We start from the raw sequence: 19,869 nt of genomic DNA on the forward strand, positions 1-19,869 counted from the left end.
CAGTAGTTGTGGCTCGTGGGCTCTAGAGCAGTGGCTCAGTAGTTGTGGCACACAGGCTTTGCTCTGGCATATGGAATCTTCCCTGACCAGGGATTGAACCCATGTCCTCTGCATTGGCAGGCGGTTTCTTATCCACTGGACCTCCAGGGAAGTCCCTAGATGCCATTTTCACTATGATGAGAAGAATGCATAATTTCACCCAGGGAGAAGAGGTAGTGCCCATTTAACAGACCTTAAGACAAAAAGTAATACAATTACAGTCAATGAAATATGGAAAAGTAGGCAAAGGATTTTTGTACTTTTTCTCCATTTGATACTCAGAGACATCAAGTGAATATACTATATTTGACCATTCCTATTGCTGGACCATGTACTGTTTTACTGTATTTTTAAAAGCTGTGATGAACTTTTTTTCACCATATTTGGGATTATTAGCCTAAAAGAATTTCTGAGAAACAAAAGTACAGGGTGAAAGGGAATGAATTTAAAAAACTAAAAAGATAATGCTAAATGACAGTAAAGAAGCAATAAATGTGATGCTCTTGGAAACACTCCTGGAAACATTGTGAATTGTTATTTGGAAGGCAGGTTAGTAATAGAAACTGTGGCCCATAATAATAAATGGGCAGAAAGTAGAACCTTGTTACTTTAACTTGAATTAATAGTGATATTGAACATTATTATATATGTTGGTCACAGTTGCACTTCTTCTGTGAATTATTTTTTCATGCCTTCTGCACTTTAACTCATTGGTTGTTTTTAAATTCTTTTGCAAGAATTCTTTATGTAAAATACACACCAATCCCTGTATCTGCAGTAAATAAGTCCGATTTTTAAGGTATGAAAGTAAGTGCTGTTCATCTATATCTTATGATATTGAATCCTTTTCTAAGCTCTGGAAGTTATTCCATCTTCAGAGATTAAATAAACGTTCTATTATGTTTTCTTCTACTGTTGGTGTATGTGTTTATATTTAATTCTCTCAGCTGCCTAGAATTCATTTCTGGATATGTTGTGAGCTGTTGTTTTAAATTCTTCAAAACTCATAGTAGTAAATATTATGAGTTTTTAAAAAATATTTTAAGTTTTATATATTTCATTTTATTCTCAGTGCATTTATTGAAAGTTTTCATAAATTCATTGGTGAAGGAGAAGTTCAAGAACAGGGAAAGAATGAGATATATTTTATATATGTATGCCTCAGTCTCATTGTGGGTGATTTTTTGTTTTATCTTTTTGGTTTGTTTTGCTTTTACAAATGAAAGTCTGAGTAGAGGTTTATCTACAAAGCCTGAGGGCTCTTAACTATGGATGGTTCTGGAATAATTCTTAGAAGGGTAACATCTGAATTAAATGGACCTTTCAAAATTGAGATTAAAAAAAAAAATTGAGATTCTAACCAAGAGTCAGGGACTTTCCTCTGTGGTTCAGTGGCTAAGAATCTGCCTGCCAATGCAGGGAACACAGGTTCAATTCCTGGTGTGGGAAGATTCTGGAGCAAAGTGCTGGAGCAAAGCCCATGTGCCACAACTACTGAGCCTGTGCTCCAGAGCCCATGCTCTGCAACAAGATAAGCCACCAGAACAGAGAAGAGTAGCCCCCACTTACTCCAACTAGAGAAAGCCCGAGTACAGCAATGAAGACCCAGCACAGCCAAATAAATAAATAAATTTTAAAAAGAAGCTAATCTGAAAAGGCTACATACCATGTGATTCCAGCTATATATTCTGAAAAAGGCAAAACTCTATAGTAAAAAGATTACCGTTTGGACTCCACAAACCCTTGGGTTTAGAGGCAATTCAAGACAAAGAGGGAAACTTCAAAGAAGGAGCTAATTTTAATAAAAACTAGTAAAAAAATGTTTAAAGAGCCAGGAGGTAATTATACCTGCTTTCTCAAAATCTCAGAGACTAGAGATGGCATGCTGGGATCTGGGAGGGTGTGTTGGGTGTCCTAAATTAAAAACAGGTGTTAGTGAAGCATAAATTGAGAGAAAATGCTGAAATAGTTGAGTAGAGGGGACTGAATTTGAGTGGTGCTTGTAGACCATATCCAGAAGCCTGGCCTTTCTCCTAAGGGTACATTTGAGCCACAGTGGATTCTATGCAAGGGAGTGACTCCAGTCTCTGGATGTGATTTGCATTTGGGAAGATCTCCCGTATTCCTGTGTATTAGCAGGAATAACACGGTAACTAAAGGCTAGTTAGAAACCTTTAATAGTCTACTGAAAAAAGATGTTGAAAGTCTGAATAATAACAATCATTTAAATGATAGCAGACATGAATTAAACCAATAGGCCCGTTACATATTTAATCTTGTTTACCCCACAGCCACCCAGTGTTGGCACTGGTGTCAGCTTCTCCATTTTACAAGTAAGGTAAAGAAGGTTGAGAGGATAAGTACAAATAACTTGATCAAGATCACTCAGCACCCAGATCTGTTTGACTACAGCGTTCTCTTCATTCCCTTGGACTAACGCGTTGGATGCTGATGCTGATGATCATGGTGATGACGGTGAATGTAAAGGCGTTTTCATTCATTCCTCATACATTCGAGACCTAAAAGCCAGCTTCAGCATTCAGAAAGCGGAAAAGACAAAACTGATGAAGGTGTCAGTGAGCAGCTAACAGGATATAAAACTTCCCTAACTGCAGAGTGACGATACCATTACCGCCCGCTGATCCCCACTCACACCAGACACACGCCCGGCCGGGACTGTCCCGGCAGCGCCTACAGGGGACCGCAGGCCCCGCCCCGCTCCGCCCCGCCCCGCCCCGCCCCCTGGCACCTTCTTGGACCACGTGGTCCGGCGTGAGCGCAGCAGGATCCCGCGCCGGAGCTTCCGGGTTGGCTGCGACTACGGCGGCGGCGCAGGGACGCGAGCTGCTGGAGGGCGGAGCTGGGAGCCGGGGCGGACCCGGCGCTAGTGCGCCCGCCAGGCAGCCACGGGCCCGGCGGCGATCTGGACCCTGCTGGGCGCCTGGAGAGGTAGGTCCGCTACCAACCCTCTGTCGGTGGGCGCTGCACCCGTGCGGGTATCGACTCCTCTCCAGCCGGCCGCTCCCCGGTCTTTTCCGAGGGGTCCGGGCTTGGAGGTGGGGGGCCTCCCTCGCGGCCCGCTCCCCGCCGGGTGGGCTCCGGGGAATCGCCATCCCCGCGCTTCGCGCCGCGCGCGGTAGGGCTCCAGGCTGGGCGATCTGTGCCGCCTTTCCAAAGAGAGGGCAAATGCGCCTTACGTTATTGTCCGTTGCGGCCACCCCCAAATTTACATCGTACCTGTACGTTTTCTTCTCCCTTTCCATTTTTGTTTCACAGACAAAATGGCTCCTAATATGTGAAATCGAGACACCGTAGTTTTCATTCTCGTCTTTGTGCAACTGTGGAAAGTTAAAGCATTGAAGGACTTTAGAGATAGTTGATCCCAATTCCTTAATTTTACAGAGCAGAAAACAGACCCCGAGAGGTCACGTGGACGTCGGAAGTTCACCCCAGCTGGATAATGGTACAATAGGAATAAGAACCCCAAACTATAAGTTTTTACATAATCTTTTTAAAATGGTAAAAAACTAGCTAACAAAAGTGAATAGTTCCTTTGGGCTGGGATTAATCTTGCTAGAGAATGTCTCCCTTTTAAACATTACTTTCTTATTTCAGGCTTAATTCTTCTTGAGCTTCCAAAGAAAATGGCAGAAACATCAACAGAGCCTTCTGGGCAGCTGGTTGTACACTCAGACACTCACAGTGACACTGTCCTGGCCAGTTTTGAGGATCAGAGGAAGAAAGGCTTTCTCTGTGACATTACTTTAATCGTGGAGAATGTGCATTTCCGGGCCCACAAAGCCTTGCTTGCTGCCAGTAGTGAATACTTCTCAATGATGTTTGCTGAAGAGGGGGAGATCGGCCAGTCCATTTATATGCTGGAAGGCATGGTTGCGGACACATTTGGTATCCTGCTAGAATTTATTTACACTGGTTGTCTCCAGGCCAGTGAGAAAAGTACGGAACAGATCCTGGCTACTGCCCAGTTCTTAAAAGTCTATGACCTGGTAAAGGCTTACACGGACTTTCAAAATAATCATAGCTCCCCAAAGCCACCGACTTTGAACACAGCTGGTGCTCCAGTGGTGGTTATTTCTAATAAGAAAGGTGATCATCCAAAACGAAAACGGGGAAGACCAAGGAAAGTCAACAGTTTGCAGGAAGGGAAGTCAGAACTGGCTGCAGAGGAAGAAATACAGCTGAGAGTGAACAATTCTGTTCAGAACAGACAAAACTTTGTGGTTAAAGAGGGAGACAGTGGTGTACTGAATGAACAGATTCCAGCAAAAGAACTGGAAGAATCTGAGCCGACTTGTGAGCCAGCTAGAGGGGAGGAGATGCCAGCTGAGAAAGATGAGAACTGTGATCCCAAGACCCAGGACTCTGGGCAGGACAGCCAGAGTCGGTGCAGCAAGCGGAGGATTCGGAGGTCTGTCAAACTGAAAGATTACAAACTTGTAGGGGATGAAGATGACCAGGGTTCAGCCAAGAGGGTCTGTGGACGGAGAAAGCGCCCCGGTGGGCCTGAGGCCCGTTGTAAAGACTGTGGCAAAGTGTTTAAATACAATCACTTTTTAGCAATCCACCAGAGAAGCCACACAGGTAATTATGCTTTTGCAGCTTATTGGAATGTGTTTTGGAGAAGGAACAATAACAGCTTTCATTTATTGTGCAACATCTATATGATGGGCATTGTAACAAAGTATATGTTACTGCATTGAATTCTCCAAACTGTCTGGTGAGATACAAATGTTATCCCAATTGTACAGTTGAAGAGACTAAGTTGTAGAAAGCTTCAAGTACTTGCCTAGGGCATCCACATAGTGACAGAGGTGGGATGTGAACACAAGGAACCTGATTCCAGAACCTCTCTTCTTACCTGAAGTTGTTGCTTCAAGGCTTGAATGTTCAGGAATTGAGCTCTAGCCAAAATTAATCTGCTTTATGATTCTTGTTGCTTCCTCATCTTGACCATAGCTATGTTTTTGCTCAGATATATCTGGACAGTTCTCTCACTCAGCCATCTGTCTGTAAATGTTGTTTGCTTTTTGATCCCTCTAGGCCAAGGCTGGCCAATAGACCCTTTTGTGAGGATGGAAATGTTCTGTATCTGTGCTGTTCTTTTTGGTGGCCTCTAGCCACAGATGTATTTTGAGCACTTGACATGTGGGGAGTGTGACTAAAGATCTGAATATTTTAATTAAATACCCACCATGTTGGACAGTGCAGCCCTAGCCAGAAATCCCTTCCTCCTTTGAGCTGTCTCTTATGTACCTACCTCAGTCTGCTTTGGATCAGGCAGTAGTTGTATCCCCTTCAGCCTAGTTGTAAGCATTAAGTATAGAGTCTGGTACTTAAGTCTTGTCATCAAGCAACCTGCTGCCTTAAGACCCAGCAGCATCCAGCACTGTGGTTCTCAACCTGGCTGCATGTTACAGTCTCCCAGGGAGCTTCTAACACTACCAGAGCCTGGGTCCCAGCCCCAGAGCTTCTGGTTTTATTGAGCTGTGGTGTTTTTAAAAGCTCCCTGGAGATTTTAAGCACAGAGAGCCTGAGAATCCTGAAGTTGGTTCTTTGAACAAAATAGACACTTAAGAAATATTTGCTCATCTGTGACGGAGGCTAGTTTAAAGAGTTAAATAGTTCTACAAGATTGATTAAGGAAAACAACGTGTAGGCTCTTCCCTTTCCCTCAAGGTGTCCTGCAGTTATACATTGAATGACGTTAGTGTGGGTCTCTTCCTCCATTTGAGTGGATACCAGTAGATCCATACAGTATGGAAACTCATCTTTTAGTTCCAGAAAAATTTCCTGAATGATTTCATAGTAATCCCTGCTCTCTCTTTCTGGAACTCCTCCTTTTTGGATGTTGAGTCTCCTGGACTCATCCTCTAACTTTATCTTTTCTCTCCTATTTTCCATCACTTTTTGCTCTACTTTCTGGGAGATTTCTACTTTATCTTTCAACTTTTATTTTTCTCTTTCTACTCTTTTTTTTTTTTAACTTCTGGGTGCTCTTTTCAAAATTCTTTTTTTGTTTGTTTTTGAGTAGAATCCTCTTTTTGTTTCACAGTATAACGTCTTGCCTCTATGAGCCTCTTAATAACTTTTACTTATTTGTTATTTTTTAATGTTTTCTTCACTCGGGGAAGTCTCTGTTTTCTGCAGGTGGTTTTTTCTCTTCTCTGTTTTGTTATCTATTTCTACTGTGTCTGGTGATTTTTTTTTTTAACTCATATTTAATTATATGCAAGAATGGTTTGCTCATAGCAGCTTGAAGCTCTGCAGGTGTGGAGAGGGCCTGTAGACATCCTGGCTGATACCTGGCATCACATCCTCAGTTCTTTTACTGCGGGCCCTTTGTATTCCAGGAAAAGATGCTCCAGCTCCCACCTGGAGCCGTAGGCCTGGCTGCCAGTGTCCAGTGCAGGAGGAGGCAGAAGTTTAGGGGGTAGTCTTATCATCCCAGATGTAAACTTTGACTTGCTGTCCCCATGGTAGTCCTGTTCCTCTGCGCTGGGTGACCTCTAACCCAGAGACCCCTAGTCTGGAGATCCTTTGTCTGATTTACCCTCTTCAAGAACAGTCTCCATCTTCCACTGGGGAGAAGGCCAGTCTCCTGGTTGCATGGAGACTGGATCTGTGTGTAAGGGTGGGGGTGGGGGTTTGGGGGACTAATTACCTTTGAAAGAGACTGTCATTTATTTCTTCCTCACCCCCATTTTCAGAGATAACAGATGCCACCAGTTCCTGACCTCGTGAAGGCTCTGTCTTTGGTTAGGTTGTGTATTAGTGCTCCTCACTGCTGACGTCACACTTGTCTGCTCCCACTTGCAAAATGTGATTGCTGATGTTGTCTCTCCTGCTAATTGTGATTTTCATTTGGGAGGGAACAAAAAGATGTGCAGATTCTTGCTCACACCATGTTTCTGGGGCTCTTCTTCCAGGGGAGCGACCTTTCAAATGTAATGAGTGTGGAAAAGGCTTTGCCCAGAAGCACTCCCTGCAGGTCCACACCCGGATGCACACAGGCGAGCGGCCATACACCTGCACGGTGTGCAGCAAGGCTCTCACCACCAAGCACTCGCTGCTGGAGCACATGAGCCTGCACTCAGGTACGGGCCCGCACTTGGGAGCCTGGTGCCACCAGGTGCTCGTTCCCGGGGTGGGCATTACCATGCTCTAAATGGTCTTTTCTCAGTCTCAGATCATTCCCCATGTGGTTTCATTTCAAGACAGAATTGTGTATCTCTCAGAGTGTAGTTTTGGAGAAGGCAGTGGCAGCCCACTCTAGTACTCTTGCCTGGAATATCCCATGGACAGAGGAGCCTGGTAGGCTGCAGTCCATGGGGTCGCAAAGAGTCAGACACGACTGAGCGACTTCACTTTCACTTTTCACTTTCATGCATTGGAGAAGGAAATGGCAACCCACTGCAGTGTTCTTGCCTGGAGAATCCCAGAGACAGGGGAGCCTGGTGGGCTGCTGTCTATGGGGTCGCACAGAGTTGGACACGACTGAAGTTACTTAGCAGCAGCTGAGTGTAGTTTAGAGTTCTGCCCAGCCTGGAGCCTTAAACTAGCATTTATAAACTGGCTGCTGAAAGTTCAGTGTATAATCAGGATGTGTTTAAGCATCAGACTTCAGAATAATTTTACTTTGGATGATGTTGGGGGGAACTTGAATTCTTTAGCGCTGCCCTAGTCTCCACCACTCCCTATTGCCTTACGTGCCTTTGCACATTGATGACTCTGAAGACATTTGGGTTTGTAGACAAGTCACTTGTGTTATTTGTAGAAAATGGGGACCTGGGCCCACTGTGATACTTAATTGCTTTATTAGTGAGCATTCTAGTTCTTTATAGTTTTTTGCGTGTTTTGTTTTTTATTTGGCAGGACAGAAGTCTTTTACCTGTGATCAGTGTGGAAAATATTTCAGCCAGAAAAGACAACTAAAGAGCCATTACCGAGTTCATACAGGTACAATAAAGTGAGAGAAAATTTGGATTGGTGGGGGAGAAATGCAAATACAAATTGTTTCTGAAACAGTAGGTTCATGTTGTAAAAGACAACTGAGTTCTTAGGGAAGCAGTCTAAATTAGGTGTCCTTGGGTTACTCTTAACCACCTTGCAGTTTATATTGAATTTTTATATTACATTTCTGTGCCACACACAGAAACCCTACAGAATTGGTACCATTCAGGGCGCCACTTGGCTAAGAGGGTGCCAGTTGATTTTTTGTTAGTTGTGTCTGGACAGAGGTGTCACCACCCCGTAGCTGTCAGTCCAGGCTTTCTCCAATTTGGCCCCACCCATTGTCCTTTTTTTTCTTTTCTGCCGACTGATGAAAAATGAAGAGGGGATTGGGAGCATCAGTTGAGATCAGTTGGCCACAGTCACACCAGTGCTTTGAGGGAAAAAGGAGATTTACACTTGGGGAGATGGGAAGGGTCCCACCTTTGTTTGGGAAGCAGTGAGTTGAGATGCATAGGAAAATATTAACTGTTACCAAAATTAATTTAAAAATTGTTGTTGTATTAAAGTACCATATTTAAAGTGATTATTTTTCAGGGAAGTGCTTTAACACAAATCACTGAAGAAATGCAGGGACAGCATATATGCACTGACACTTTTTTTATTGTTGCGACAAGGCCACTCATTACCGGAATGCAACGACTGCCACCGCAAATTCATGGATGTGTCTCAGCTAAAGAAACATCTGCGAACACACACGGGTAAAAGTCCATCTCACCCTTTCTTTCTAGTGTATTTCGTGTTTTCAGGAGAGCAAGAAATTAAATACTCGGAATCCCTTCCTCAGGCTGTGCTTATTGTGAATTGTGTGGAAATTTTGTAAGTAGACTACTTTGAAAGCCCAGGCAGAATGCTGTCACACTGTCCTGTGGGGAAATCACATCTGTGTAGGTTAGCAAGATGAAATGTACTTACTGAGCACTATTCATAAATGAAACCTCACTTCATATCACAGAAAATTGGGTTGGCCAAAAAAGTTCGTTTGAGTTCTTCCGTAAGTTACCCAAGGGTGGACTATACAGGAGCAAATGTTGTTTCCTCCACAGAATTGCTTACCTCCTTGCTTCGGTGTTTACGTGTTTGAGGGAAAGAACCACACCTTGCTCTTTCTCTGTGTCCTCCTGACACTTAGGACACAGTGCTCAGGTACACAGTAGGTGCTTGCTAAGTGCTGCATTTAGTCACTCACGCTTATTGAGGGTTCAAGTGGTATTGCCTTTGTTCTTTTTTATATTGTGAAACTCTGGGGTTGGTTTTTGCTTTTTGTTTTATCTTGGATAAAACAAATGTTTTCCCATTTTTTTAGGTGAGAAGCCATTTACGTGTGAAATCTGTGGCAAATCTTTCACAGCAAAGAGTTCTCTTCAGACCCACATCAGGATCCATCGGTAAAGTTTCCCTCATACTTTTCTCCCATGGAGTTCTCATCCAGCCCTGGCATTCAGCAGGGTGACATCCATTACCTATATAGTGTGTGTGTTAGTCACTCAGTCATGTCTGACTCTTTGTGACCCCCCATGGACTATAACTCACCAGGCTCCTCTGCCCATGGGATTCTCCAGGCAAGAATACTGGAGTGGGTTGCCATTTCCTTCTCCAGGGGATCTTCCTGACCCAAGGATCGAACCTGGGTCTCCTGCATTGCAGGCCGATTCTTCACCATCTGAGCTATAGGGAAATCCCAACTTGTATAGTGCTTTCCCCGAAATTATTACTCTAGGAGAAATTCCTGGGCAGCTTATTATTTTGCTTGAAGAAATTCCTCATGTAGGCAAAATTAGAAAAACTGATTCTGACCAGCAAAAGTTTGAATTATTGATGTCATTTGTTGAATTTTGATTTTGGCCTTGGGGGATGACCCAAAACTTAAATCTTGAATCAAAACTAAATTAAATTAAAAATACATATATATATTTATTTATTTTTGGCTGTATTGGATCTTTGCTGCTGTGTGAGGGCTTTTCTCTAGTTTTGGCGAGCAAGAGCTACTCTCCAGCAGCAGGGGTTTGGTTGCTCTGAGGCTTGCGGGATCTTCCCGGGCCAGGGATCAAACCCATGTCCCCTGCATTGCAAGGTGGATTGTTAACCACTGGACCACAAAGGAAGCCCCTAAAACTAAATTAAATTTAACTTAATATTTTCTGAATAAATTTTTTTGTTCATGCAACTTGTTTCCAGAATTGATTTAGTAGTTCCTCTAACACAAATATTTAGGGGCTACTCAAATTTTTAATATTGAAATCAATCATATATATACTTGTTGGGCATCTAGAATCTAAAAATTGGCTGTGAGAACTAAAAACAAAAAAAGAACTTTATGTGACATATGTTAATATTTACCTTCTTATCTGAAGTACACGCTGTGACCATAAAATTTTATCACATCTGACTCAGCCCCACACCCCCATCCTTAGACATCCTTCCCCTCCCCATTTTTTTTTCTCTTCTTAAGATTAGAAACTGAAGCCCTTGGCAGGTGTGATACTTGCTCCAAATCCTTAAGTTAATAAGAGAACCCATGACTTAAGTCTCCAAGTCAGGTTAATTTTCCTCTCCTCTGGACTGCTTCTCCCTTAATAGTCAGGAAGTAGTGAAATCTTTCTGTTTTAAAAATAAAAATGTATATTTTCTCATAGAGGAGAAAAGCCATATTCCTGTGCCGTGTGTGGCAAATCCTTCTCTGACTCCAGTGCCAAGAGGAGACACTGCATTCTACACACAGGCAAAAAGCCTTTCACCTGCCCTGAGTGTAACTTACAGTTTGCTCGCTTAGACAACTTGAAGGCTCACTTGAAAATCCACAGCAAAGAGAAACACACATCCGATGCCAGCAGTATTTCTGGCAATAATAATGCCGAAGAGGTCAGGAATATTCTTCAGCTACAGCCCTATCAACTCTCTACCTCCGGAGAGCAGGAAATTCAGCTTCTCGTAACCGATTCCGTACATAACATCAATTTCATGCCAGGTCCTAGCCAAGGAATCAGCATCGTCACAGCAGAGAGTTCCCAGAACATGACGGCAGACCAGACTGCGAACCTCACCCTGCTCACGCAGCAGCCAGAGCAACTGCAGAACTTAATTCTTTCAGCTCAACAGGAGCAAACGGAACACATCCAGAGCCTCAATATGATTGAAAGCCAGATGGAGCCCTCACAGACCGAGCCAGTGCACGTCATCACACTCTCCAAGGAGACTTTGGAACATCTGCACGCCCATCAGGAGCAAACAGGGGAGCTCCATTTAGCGAGCGCTTCAGATCCGGCTCAGCACCTGCAGCTGACGCAGGAGCCGGCTCCGCCACCAGCCACCCACCACGTGCCCCAGCCCACGTCGCTGAGCCAGGAGCGGAGCTGACCTGGTCACAGGCTTGACTGCTCTGCCGGTCTCTTCTCCATCAGCCCGCTGTGACCGGATTGTGTGCTTGAAGTTAGGCTTTCTGCAACGCTCACTTACGGATTCTCACAGAGAAGCGGTAGCTCGCTGAGCTAGCTGATAGCTTAATGCTTTCCATCCGAGGAGCAGGATGTGTGTATCATGTCTTATATCTAATGTTGATTTGGACTTAGCATTTTGATATTGATGAGTGGTTTTCATTTACAAGACTTGGGTAACTTTTCTTTGAGGGCATCGTGTTAGACTTTTTCTAAGTGAGTATTAAATATTCACAGCCATAGATACGGTCTTGCTGATCTTTCTAGTTATATTTTTGATTTTTTAGAACAAAGGAAGTCATATGTTGAATTGGGTAAAATGGTTGGCTCCCCTTCCTTATATCTCTTAGGCAGCACAATTGCTACTACAAGTTGGGGCTGAATGTAACAGATTATGACTTCGGGGACTCTGTCCTTTTAATAACTTCCAATCCCCTAAGAGTAACTTCTCAAAATTTAATATTTGCATGTACAGTGGGCTCATCATATCATATTTAAGATAGATTCAAAGACAGAAACTAAGTGTCTATTTTAACTTGAAATTTACAGAAGAGGAAAGCCAAAAGGATAGGATCATTTTTTAAATTCTAAATTCAACTTTTCTGAAAAACATAGATTGACATGGTTTTTAAAAGCAGGTTGTTGAAAATTTACAAGTATAATTAAGGTATGAAATTGGACAAGATGTTCACCCCAAATTCTGAGCTTTTTGTCAGCATTGATATTAATCTCCATGATGAAGGTAAATTCTTTCTTAATTATCCTGGAGTGTAAAATTCAGTGTAATTTGTGTTAAATATACTCTACTGGATTCTAATTGATCTCTAAAAATGTTGATCTGTGTATTGTGTCTGGTAAGTTTTTTGATAGGAACTTTTTATAACCTATTTTTATCACAAAGTAGGTTAAATCTCACAAAATAGACACATAATTTTTAAAAGTAAATTCTCGTAATTTTAAAAATACTTTTGAGCCTCAGCGTCTTAGTAAGCCACCATTGTCTATAATAGTGTGATTTCAAATAATCGTCAGAAGGTTAAATTATGTTTGGTTAAGTTTTCCATCCCAGCCTATTTTATTGAATACTTTGACCACTTTCTCTCAAGTAAACTGGTAGAGGGTTATTGAGAAAAGAAGGTGGGCACTAGTGTATGTAAATTAACAGTGCTGATGGAGAGCAGCAGTTATCGCCACTAAAATTAACAGGATCTTCACATCAGTCACTTGTTTGTTTTAGAGATCTTTGATTTCTACCTGAGTCAAATAAGTTTTTGGAGAAAATTTAGAATTGTTCAGGTTGAAACAAGATGAAAGCCTTTTTTAACATATCTACCAAACTATAGTTGTTTTATTGTATATAATTCAAAAATTCTTAAATGATTTATCTTATATGTAACAGCCAAAGTATGTTAAATCAGGTGTGATTGGAGACAATTTTTATAAATACAGTTATGTCCTAAATATCATTTCAGATTCTTGACTTAGTCATTTAAACTATTTACCTTAACCTTATTGTTAAAATGGATTGTTTTTACCAGCTTTCAAAGCCTACTGGCCCACATCTTTTTCTCCAGGAGATATGTAATATTAAAGCAGATAAATGCTTACTTCTCATTCTGGGTAGCTGGATAATTATTACTTAATTATTCAGGAAGTATGATCATGATCATATGACTTTTTTCCAAGTGAAGTTTAACTAGCTTTATGACAGTCTGCCTCTACTCTAAGAGAAACGTAGTGTGAGCCACATGTATAATTTAAAATTTTCTAGTAGCCACATTAAAAACATAAAAGATGAGATTAATTTTAATAAAATCGCTTATTTAATCTAACATGTACCAAGTATTGCAGCATGTAAATATGCAATATTAAAATATAATCATACTTGACAGATTCTTTTTTTCATATTATGTCTTCAAAATCTGGTGTGTATTTTATATTTGCTGCACACTCAGTTTGGATGCTAATGTTCATGACACACTTGATCTGTTTTTAGGGTTCATACAGTTTACAGTTGAAAACCTAGGTTCACATATCTAGGTTACAGATAGTTTTTTCCCCAATAACTGAAACAAGTGTGTTTTAAAATTTGTATTAGAATTAATTAAAAATAAAACCTAGCTCCTCAGTCACACTAGCTGCATTGTGAGCGCTTGGTAGCCACATGTTAGCTAGTGGCTCCTGTAGCACATGTTACCCGTCTCTAGTGTGAGAGCCGGTCTCAGCAATAAAAATCTCTTCTGGAAGATTCTGGGTTATTTGACCAGCTGTCAAAGGGAAGTGAGAAAAGGAAGGCTTTATAAATCAAGTCTCTCTTCTGTGTCCCAAATACACATTCTGTCCCTTTGAATGAAATCCTTAATCTTAAGGTTTCATTGGTTTTTGTTGTTGTTTTTTTTTTTGGCCAGCCCAGGTGTGGGCACACAGGATCTTAGTTCCCCAATCAGGGATCGAACTCTCATCCCTTGAAACTCTCGCCCTTTGCAGTGGGAATATGGAGTCTAAGCCACTGGACCACCAGGAAAGTCCCTGAAATCCTAATTTTAAAATTCAGTGACTGCACCCAAAGGAAATGACATGTACATGAAAATGTTTCTGTTGTCTTTGAGAAGTTGCTGGCTCATGGTTTCACAACTTATTTTGTACTAAGCTTGTGCAATTGAAATAATTGTTTTAACAAGTACAGAAATACAAATTGCAATTCTTAGGGACTAGTAGAGAAGTAGTACTAGTAAAAGACTAGTAAGTCTTCCCTGGTGGCTCAGACAGTTAAGAATCTGCCTGCAATACAGAAGACCCGGCTTCGATCCCTGGGTCGGGAAAATCCCCTGGAGGAGGGCATGGCAATCCACTCCAGTATTCCTGCCTAGAGAATTCCATTGACAGAGGAGCCTGGTGGGCTACAATCGGTGGGGTCGCAAAGAGTCGGACATGACTGAGTGACTAACACTGTAGAATTATAGCAGAGTATTATGCTTCCAGACTGCTGAAACGACCTTATCACTTTTGAAGGTGAATCTTGGTTTTCTCTCAGTAAAAGGCTAGCCTTGGGAAGACTTGAGTTCTTGCCATCAAAATGAGCTGTTCTTGAGCTTGCCCTGTGTGTTTCTTGAAACTCCTCTTTCTGTCTCTCATCTGTGTATTTTTCTGCATCTGGTTCTTGTGCTGTGAGTGTGAGCAACTGGTCACATGATGCTGAGGGATATGAGAGTATCATTATAGATGCTTATACCTAGGTTTTCATTAACTGGAGTAATAACAATATCTGCCATGTTAAATCTTTACTGTAGGCCTTGAGCAAAGCCAGGTGTTTCAGGTCTGTGTCTTAGAGCCTCGGAAACCTTTTCTATATCAGGGTGCACAGAAGGTCTTATATGGTACCCTTCAGTTAGAGAACTCCAGGCATCTCTGGCCATGATTGGCTTATTAGTTTGCTAGGTAGGGCTGCTATAACAAATACCACAAACTGAGTGGCCTAAATAACAAATTTATTTTCTCACAGTTTCGGAGGCTGAAAGTCTGGTATGAAGGTGTTGGTAAGACCGGTGTCTTCTGAGGCCTCCTTGCCATCTTTTCCTCCTTGTGTCTTCACATGCTCTTCCTCTCTGTGTTTTTATCCTAATCTCCTTGTAAGGACACAACTCATATTGGATTAGGGCTTACCCTGGTGACCACATTTTACCCTGGTTACCTCATTAAAGGCAGTATCTCCAAATAGTCACATTTTGATGTATGGGGCATTAGTAACACCTGGCATCTGGAGTGAGAAGGGAAGTAGTGTCTGGGACATGCCCATGACCCACTTGAAGCACAATCTTATTAATTGTCATGACATGTCTATATTATTATGCCTATTTTACAGATGAGAACACTGAGGTACCAACAGATTACTCCCATTGCCCAAGGTCACACAGTAAGTGGTAGAACTGGAACTGGGGCACAGGGCTGGCTATTCCTACCAGATGGGCTTAATACCATCAGCCTTTTGAAACATTAAGCTGGGTTTCTCTTTACATATGATCTGCTTCATATAGTAGAACCTTATTGACTAGAGGATCTGTTTATGAAATTTTAGCATACAATCATAAGCTTTTTACATGAAACAATAATAGTAAAAGTTAATCTCCTACAGAAATGCAGTAACTACCATATTAATAATACTCATGCTAGTATTTTACTACTATTAAGCTTCAAAGCTTAATGGCAATTTACCAATTGAATAGAAGTTACTACTAAAGTGAAAATGTTTTAACTAATATGAACTTCTGTAAGTGGGCCCTTTCTTCAAATTTCTGACTGAGGTTATTTTGTATTTAGGACAGATTTGCTTTATTTTTGCTAACCTTATAAGTATTAAGGTAAATGTTCATCCTTAGTTTCCAAACTGAAATAAGCTTAAGTTCTCAAGAAATTAAAGAAAATGCTTTGTCCTGCTTTTGTAAAGAGTAGATCTGGAGGAGTTACCTGCCCCCCAAAAATTCCCTTTGCCTTTTGTAAACAGCAGATATAAAGGAATGACCTCTAAAAGAAGCTGGAATGTCACTGCCATTGTTTATCTTGCTTTCAAATTCTTTACACATAGTTAAGCAAGGAGAGATAAGAAAGCCTTCCTCAGTGATCAATGCAAAGAAATAGAGGAAAACAACAGAATGGGAAAGACTAGAAATCTCGTCAAGAAAATTAGAGATACCAAGGGAACATTTCATGCAAAGATGGGCTCGATAAAGGACAGAAATGGTATGGACCTAACAGAAGCAGAAGATATTAAGAAGAGGTGGCAAGAAAACACAGAAGAACTGTACAAAAAAGATCTTCATGACCCAGAGAATCACGATGGTGTGATCACTCACCTAGAGCCAGACATCCTGGAATGTGAAGTCAGGTGGACCTTAGAAAGCATCACTACGAACAAAGCTAGTGGAGGTGATGGAATTCCAGTTGAGCTATTTCAAATCCTAAAAGATGATGCTGTGAAAGTGGTGCACTCGATATGCCAGCAAATCTGGAAAACTCAGCAGTGGCCACAGGACTAGAAAAGGTCAGTTTTCCTTCCAATGTCAAAGAAAGGCAATGCCAAAGAATGCTCAAACTACTGCACAATTGCACTCATCTCACACGCTGGTAAAGTAATGCTCAAAATTCTCCAAGCCAGGTTTCAGCAATACGTGAACCGTGAACTTCCAGATGTTCAAGCTGGTTTTAGAAAAGGCAGAGGAACCAGAGATCAAATTGCCAACATCCACTGGATCATCGAAAAAGCAAGAGAGTTCCAGAAAAACATCTATTTCTGCTTTATTGACTATGCCAAAGCCTTTGTGTGGATCACAATAAACTGTGGAAAATTCTGAAAGAGATGGGAATACCAGACCATCTGACCTGTCTCTTGAGAAACCTGTATGCAGGTCAGGAAGCAACAGTCAGAACTGAACATGGAACAACAGACTGGTTCCAAATAGGAAAAGGAGTATGTCAAGTCTGTATATTGTCACCCTGCTTATTTAACTTATATGCAGAGTACATCATGAGAAACGCTGGGCTGGAAGAAACACAAGCTGGAATCAAGATTGCCGGGAGAAATATCAATAATTTCAGATATGCAGATGACACCACCCTTATGGCAGAAAGTGAAGAAGAACTAAAGAGCCTCTTGATGAAAGTGAAAGAGGAGAGTGAAAAAGTTGGCTTAAAGCTCAACGTTCAGAAAACTAAGATCATGGCATCTGGTCCCATCACTTCATGGGAAATAGATGGGAAAACAGTGGAAACAATGTCAGACTTTATTTTTGGGGGCTCCAAAATCACTGCAGATGGTGATTGCAGCCATGAAATTAAAAGACGCTTACTGCTTGGAAGGAAGGTTATGACCAACCTAGATAGCATATTTAAAAGCAGAGACATTACTTTGCCAACAAAGGTCCGTCTAGTCAAGGCTATGGTTTTTCCAGTGGTCATGTATGGATGTGAGAGTTGGACAGTGAAGAAAGCTGAGTGCCGAAGAACTGATGCTTTTGAACTGTGGTATTGGAGAAGACTCTTGAGAGTCCCTTGGACTGCAAGGAGATCCAACCAGTCCATCCTAAAGGAGATCAGTCCTGGGTGTTCATTGGAAGGACTGATGTTGAAGCTGAAACTCCAATACTTTGGCCACCTCATGCGAAGAGTTGACTCATTGGAAAAGACCCTAATGCTGGGAAGGATTGGGGGCAGGAGGAGAAGGGGACGACAGAGGATGAGATGGTTGGATGGCATCACTGACTCGATGGACATGAGTTTGGGTAAACTCCGGGAGTTGGTGATGGACAGGGAGGCCTGGTGTGCTGCGATTCATGGGGTCTCAAAGAGTCGGACATGACTGAGCGACTGAACTGAACTGAACTGAACTGAAGCAACAAACACATGAGTTGACTAGAATATATATACATATCATCATTCTCACTGGAAATGTACCACACTAGGAGAGCTTTTAGGCTTCCCTGGTGGCTCAGACAATAAAGAATCTGCCTGCAATGCAGGAGACCTGGGTTCAATCCCTGGGTGGGGAAGATCTCCTGGACAAGGGAATGGCTACCTACTCTAGTATTCTTGCCTGGAGAATTCCATGGACAGAGGAGTCTGGAGGGCTACAGTTCATGGGATCACAAAGAGTTGGACATGACTGAGTGACTAACACTTTCACTACTTTCAGAAGAGCTTTTATACTGAAGCTCATTTGATCACCTTCTCAACATAAAGTATGGGAACTTTAGGTGACATTAGGAAGAGATCTTAGCTTTTTTCCTTTATGAGTGAAAAATAGTACTATATCCAGTGTGACATATAGAAAGGGAAAAATTTGAGCAGAGGTCAGGGAACTTTCTTGGTCTCAGAGCATAGATTTATTGTTTTGAATTTTTTTTTTTCTTGGCCACACCATGTGGCATGGAGGATCTTAGTTACCCAGCCAGGGATTGAACCCTCACCCCTTGCAGTGGAAGCATGAGTCTTAACCACTGGACCACCAGGGAAGTCCCAATTTGTTCTGAATGCTTAATATCCGTGATATTGTTAGTCGCTCAGTCGTATACGACTTTTTGCAACCCCATGGACTGTAGCCTGCCAGACTTCTCTGTCCATGGAACTGTCCATGCAAGAATACTGGAATGGGTTGCCATTCTCTTCTCCAGGGGATCTTCTTGACCCAGGGATTGAATCCAGGTCTCCTGTATTGCAGGCAGATTCTTTACCATCCAAGCCACCAGCGAAATCTTATCCATAATATTAGATCATTTAAAATATGGATTTGAAGATATTCCAAAGGAATAATTTGGCTTTTGTTTTAGTTTCATCCTTGGATGAAAAGTTAAACTGAAGCTTCCTTAGGCTAAATTAGAGTTATAAACAAGAATGTCTACATTAAAAAAAAAAATCTACCTCTTACAGATAATTCTAGTATGATTAAGTGGCTTCTGGACAAATTTTTCTATAATATTAATGTCTGAAGTATGAAAGTACTCTCATAACAAAAATATGGGTAAGTATTTAAACAGATCCTGAGCCTATTTGTGTTTTTAATCTCTGTCCTTTGTGTTATCTCAGAGTATATGAAATCATCACCGATTTCTGGGGAAAGTATTTGAATAAAAAGCAACATGTAGAGGATGAGGTTTCAGGGCAGAGTAAGAAAGGATGAGGGACCCAAATTTTCAAGTCACTCACTCTTACCAGCCAAAAGAGAAAGCTGGGATTCAGTCTTGATGGGCCTCTCCTCACCCTCCACTCCCAATCCATCATCAAGTTATATCAGTTTCACCTCAGACTGTATTTTGAGTCCATCTGCTTCTTCCGTCCCAACTGCTGCACCATCACCATGTCCTCTTGCCTGTATGCCTGCCTTTCTTCCCTCTCCCACCCCTTTTTCTGCTGGAAATGGTGATCCATCTGGGCTCACCGCTCTGCCCTGAGCATCAAGCACAGCACCTCACTAAATGCATGAATATTGTGTTCTTAATGCAAATATGATCATTACCTCTGCTCTGCTTATAATCCTTCTGCAGTTTCCCACTGCACTCAGAATAAAATCCCCAGCCCATCTTCCTCTTAGGTCCCTTCCCCTTTCTCACTTCAGCTACACTATCTTCCTTGCTGTTCCCGAAACATGCCCAGCAACTTCCTGCCTTAGGCTTTGAGGCAGGCAGTTTCCCAGGCTTGAAAGTTTCTGACCCTCCTCTCCATCTCAGTGTCTGCACGTCTGTCAGAGTTCAGAGCAAGTGTCACTTCCTCACCCTCTAATTCTCTCCGACCCTTTAATCTCAGTCAAGCCACCTTTCATATCTGTCCACGCACGCTACACTTTGGACTCAGCTGGTAATTATTTTTACATTAGGAA

At 41.9% G+C, this 19,869-nt stretch overlaps 1 protein-coding gene across 14 annotated transcripts; it reads left to right on the forward strand.

Annotated features, from left to right (window-relative positions):
• The first annotated feature begins 2,885 nt into the window (after positions 1–2,885).
• Positions 2,886–12,970, forward strand: ZBTB24 (zinc finger and BTB domain containing 24). Of its 14 annotated transcripts, none has more exons than XR_014064464.1 (8): positions 2,886–2,988; positions 3,316–3,502; positions 3,655–4,641; positions 6,987–7,154; positions 7,933–8,016; positions 8,608–8,771; positions 9,377–9,458; positions 10,707–12,970. XR_014064464.1 is itself a non-coding variant. In XM_081526746.1 (8 exons), exons 3-8 carry the CDS (start codon positions 3,684–3,686, stop codon positions 11,425–11,427), a joined length of 2,097 nt encoding a protein of 698 aa, XP_081382872.1. In that variant the 5' UTR covers positions 2,886–2,988; positions 3,316–3,502; positions 3,655–3,683; the 3' UTR covers positions 11,428–12,970. The 14 variants fall into 14 exon arrangements, 5 of the variants coding, with proteins under 5 accessions (XP_081382872.1, XP_081382871.1, XP_081382870.1 ...); XR_014064470.1 differs by having other exon boundaries at positions 7,938–8,016; positions 8,688–8,771; XR_014064463.1 differs by having other exon boundaries at positions 3,442–3,502.
• Positions 12,971–19,869: the final 6,899 nt, after the last annotated feature.

The sequence above is a fragment of the Giraffa tippelskirchi genome, chromosome 9 (assembly GCF_054371585.1).
Source record: "Giraffa tippelskirchi isolate mGirTip1 chromosome 9, T2T-mGirTip1v1.2.pri, whole genome shotgun sequence".
NCBI lineage: Eukaryota > Metazoa > Chordata > Mammalia > Artiodactyla > Giraffidae > Giraffa > Giraffa tippelskirchi.

Bases quoted from the DNA above. Each gene is read 5' to 3' on its own strand.
- ZBTB24 (XM_081526746.1), top strand. From the start codon at position 3,684: ATGGCAGAAACATCAACAGAGCCTTCTGGGCAGCTGGTTGTACACTCA. The intron at 7,155-7,932 runs GTACGGGCCCGC...TTTATTTGGCAG, and splicing joins GCACATGAGCCTGCACTCAG to GACAGAAGTCTTTTACCTGT. The intron at 9,459-10,706 runs GTAAAGTTTCCC...ATTTTCTCATAG, and splicing joins ACCCACATCAGGATCCATCG to AGGAGAAAAGCCATATTCCT.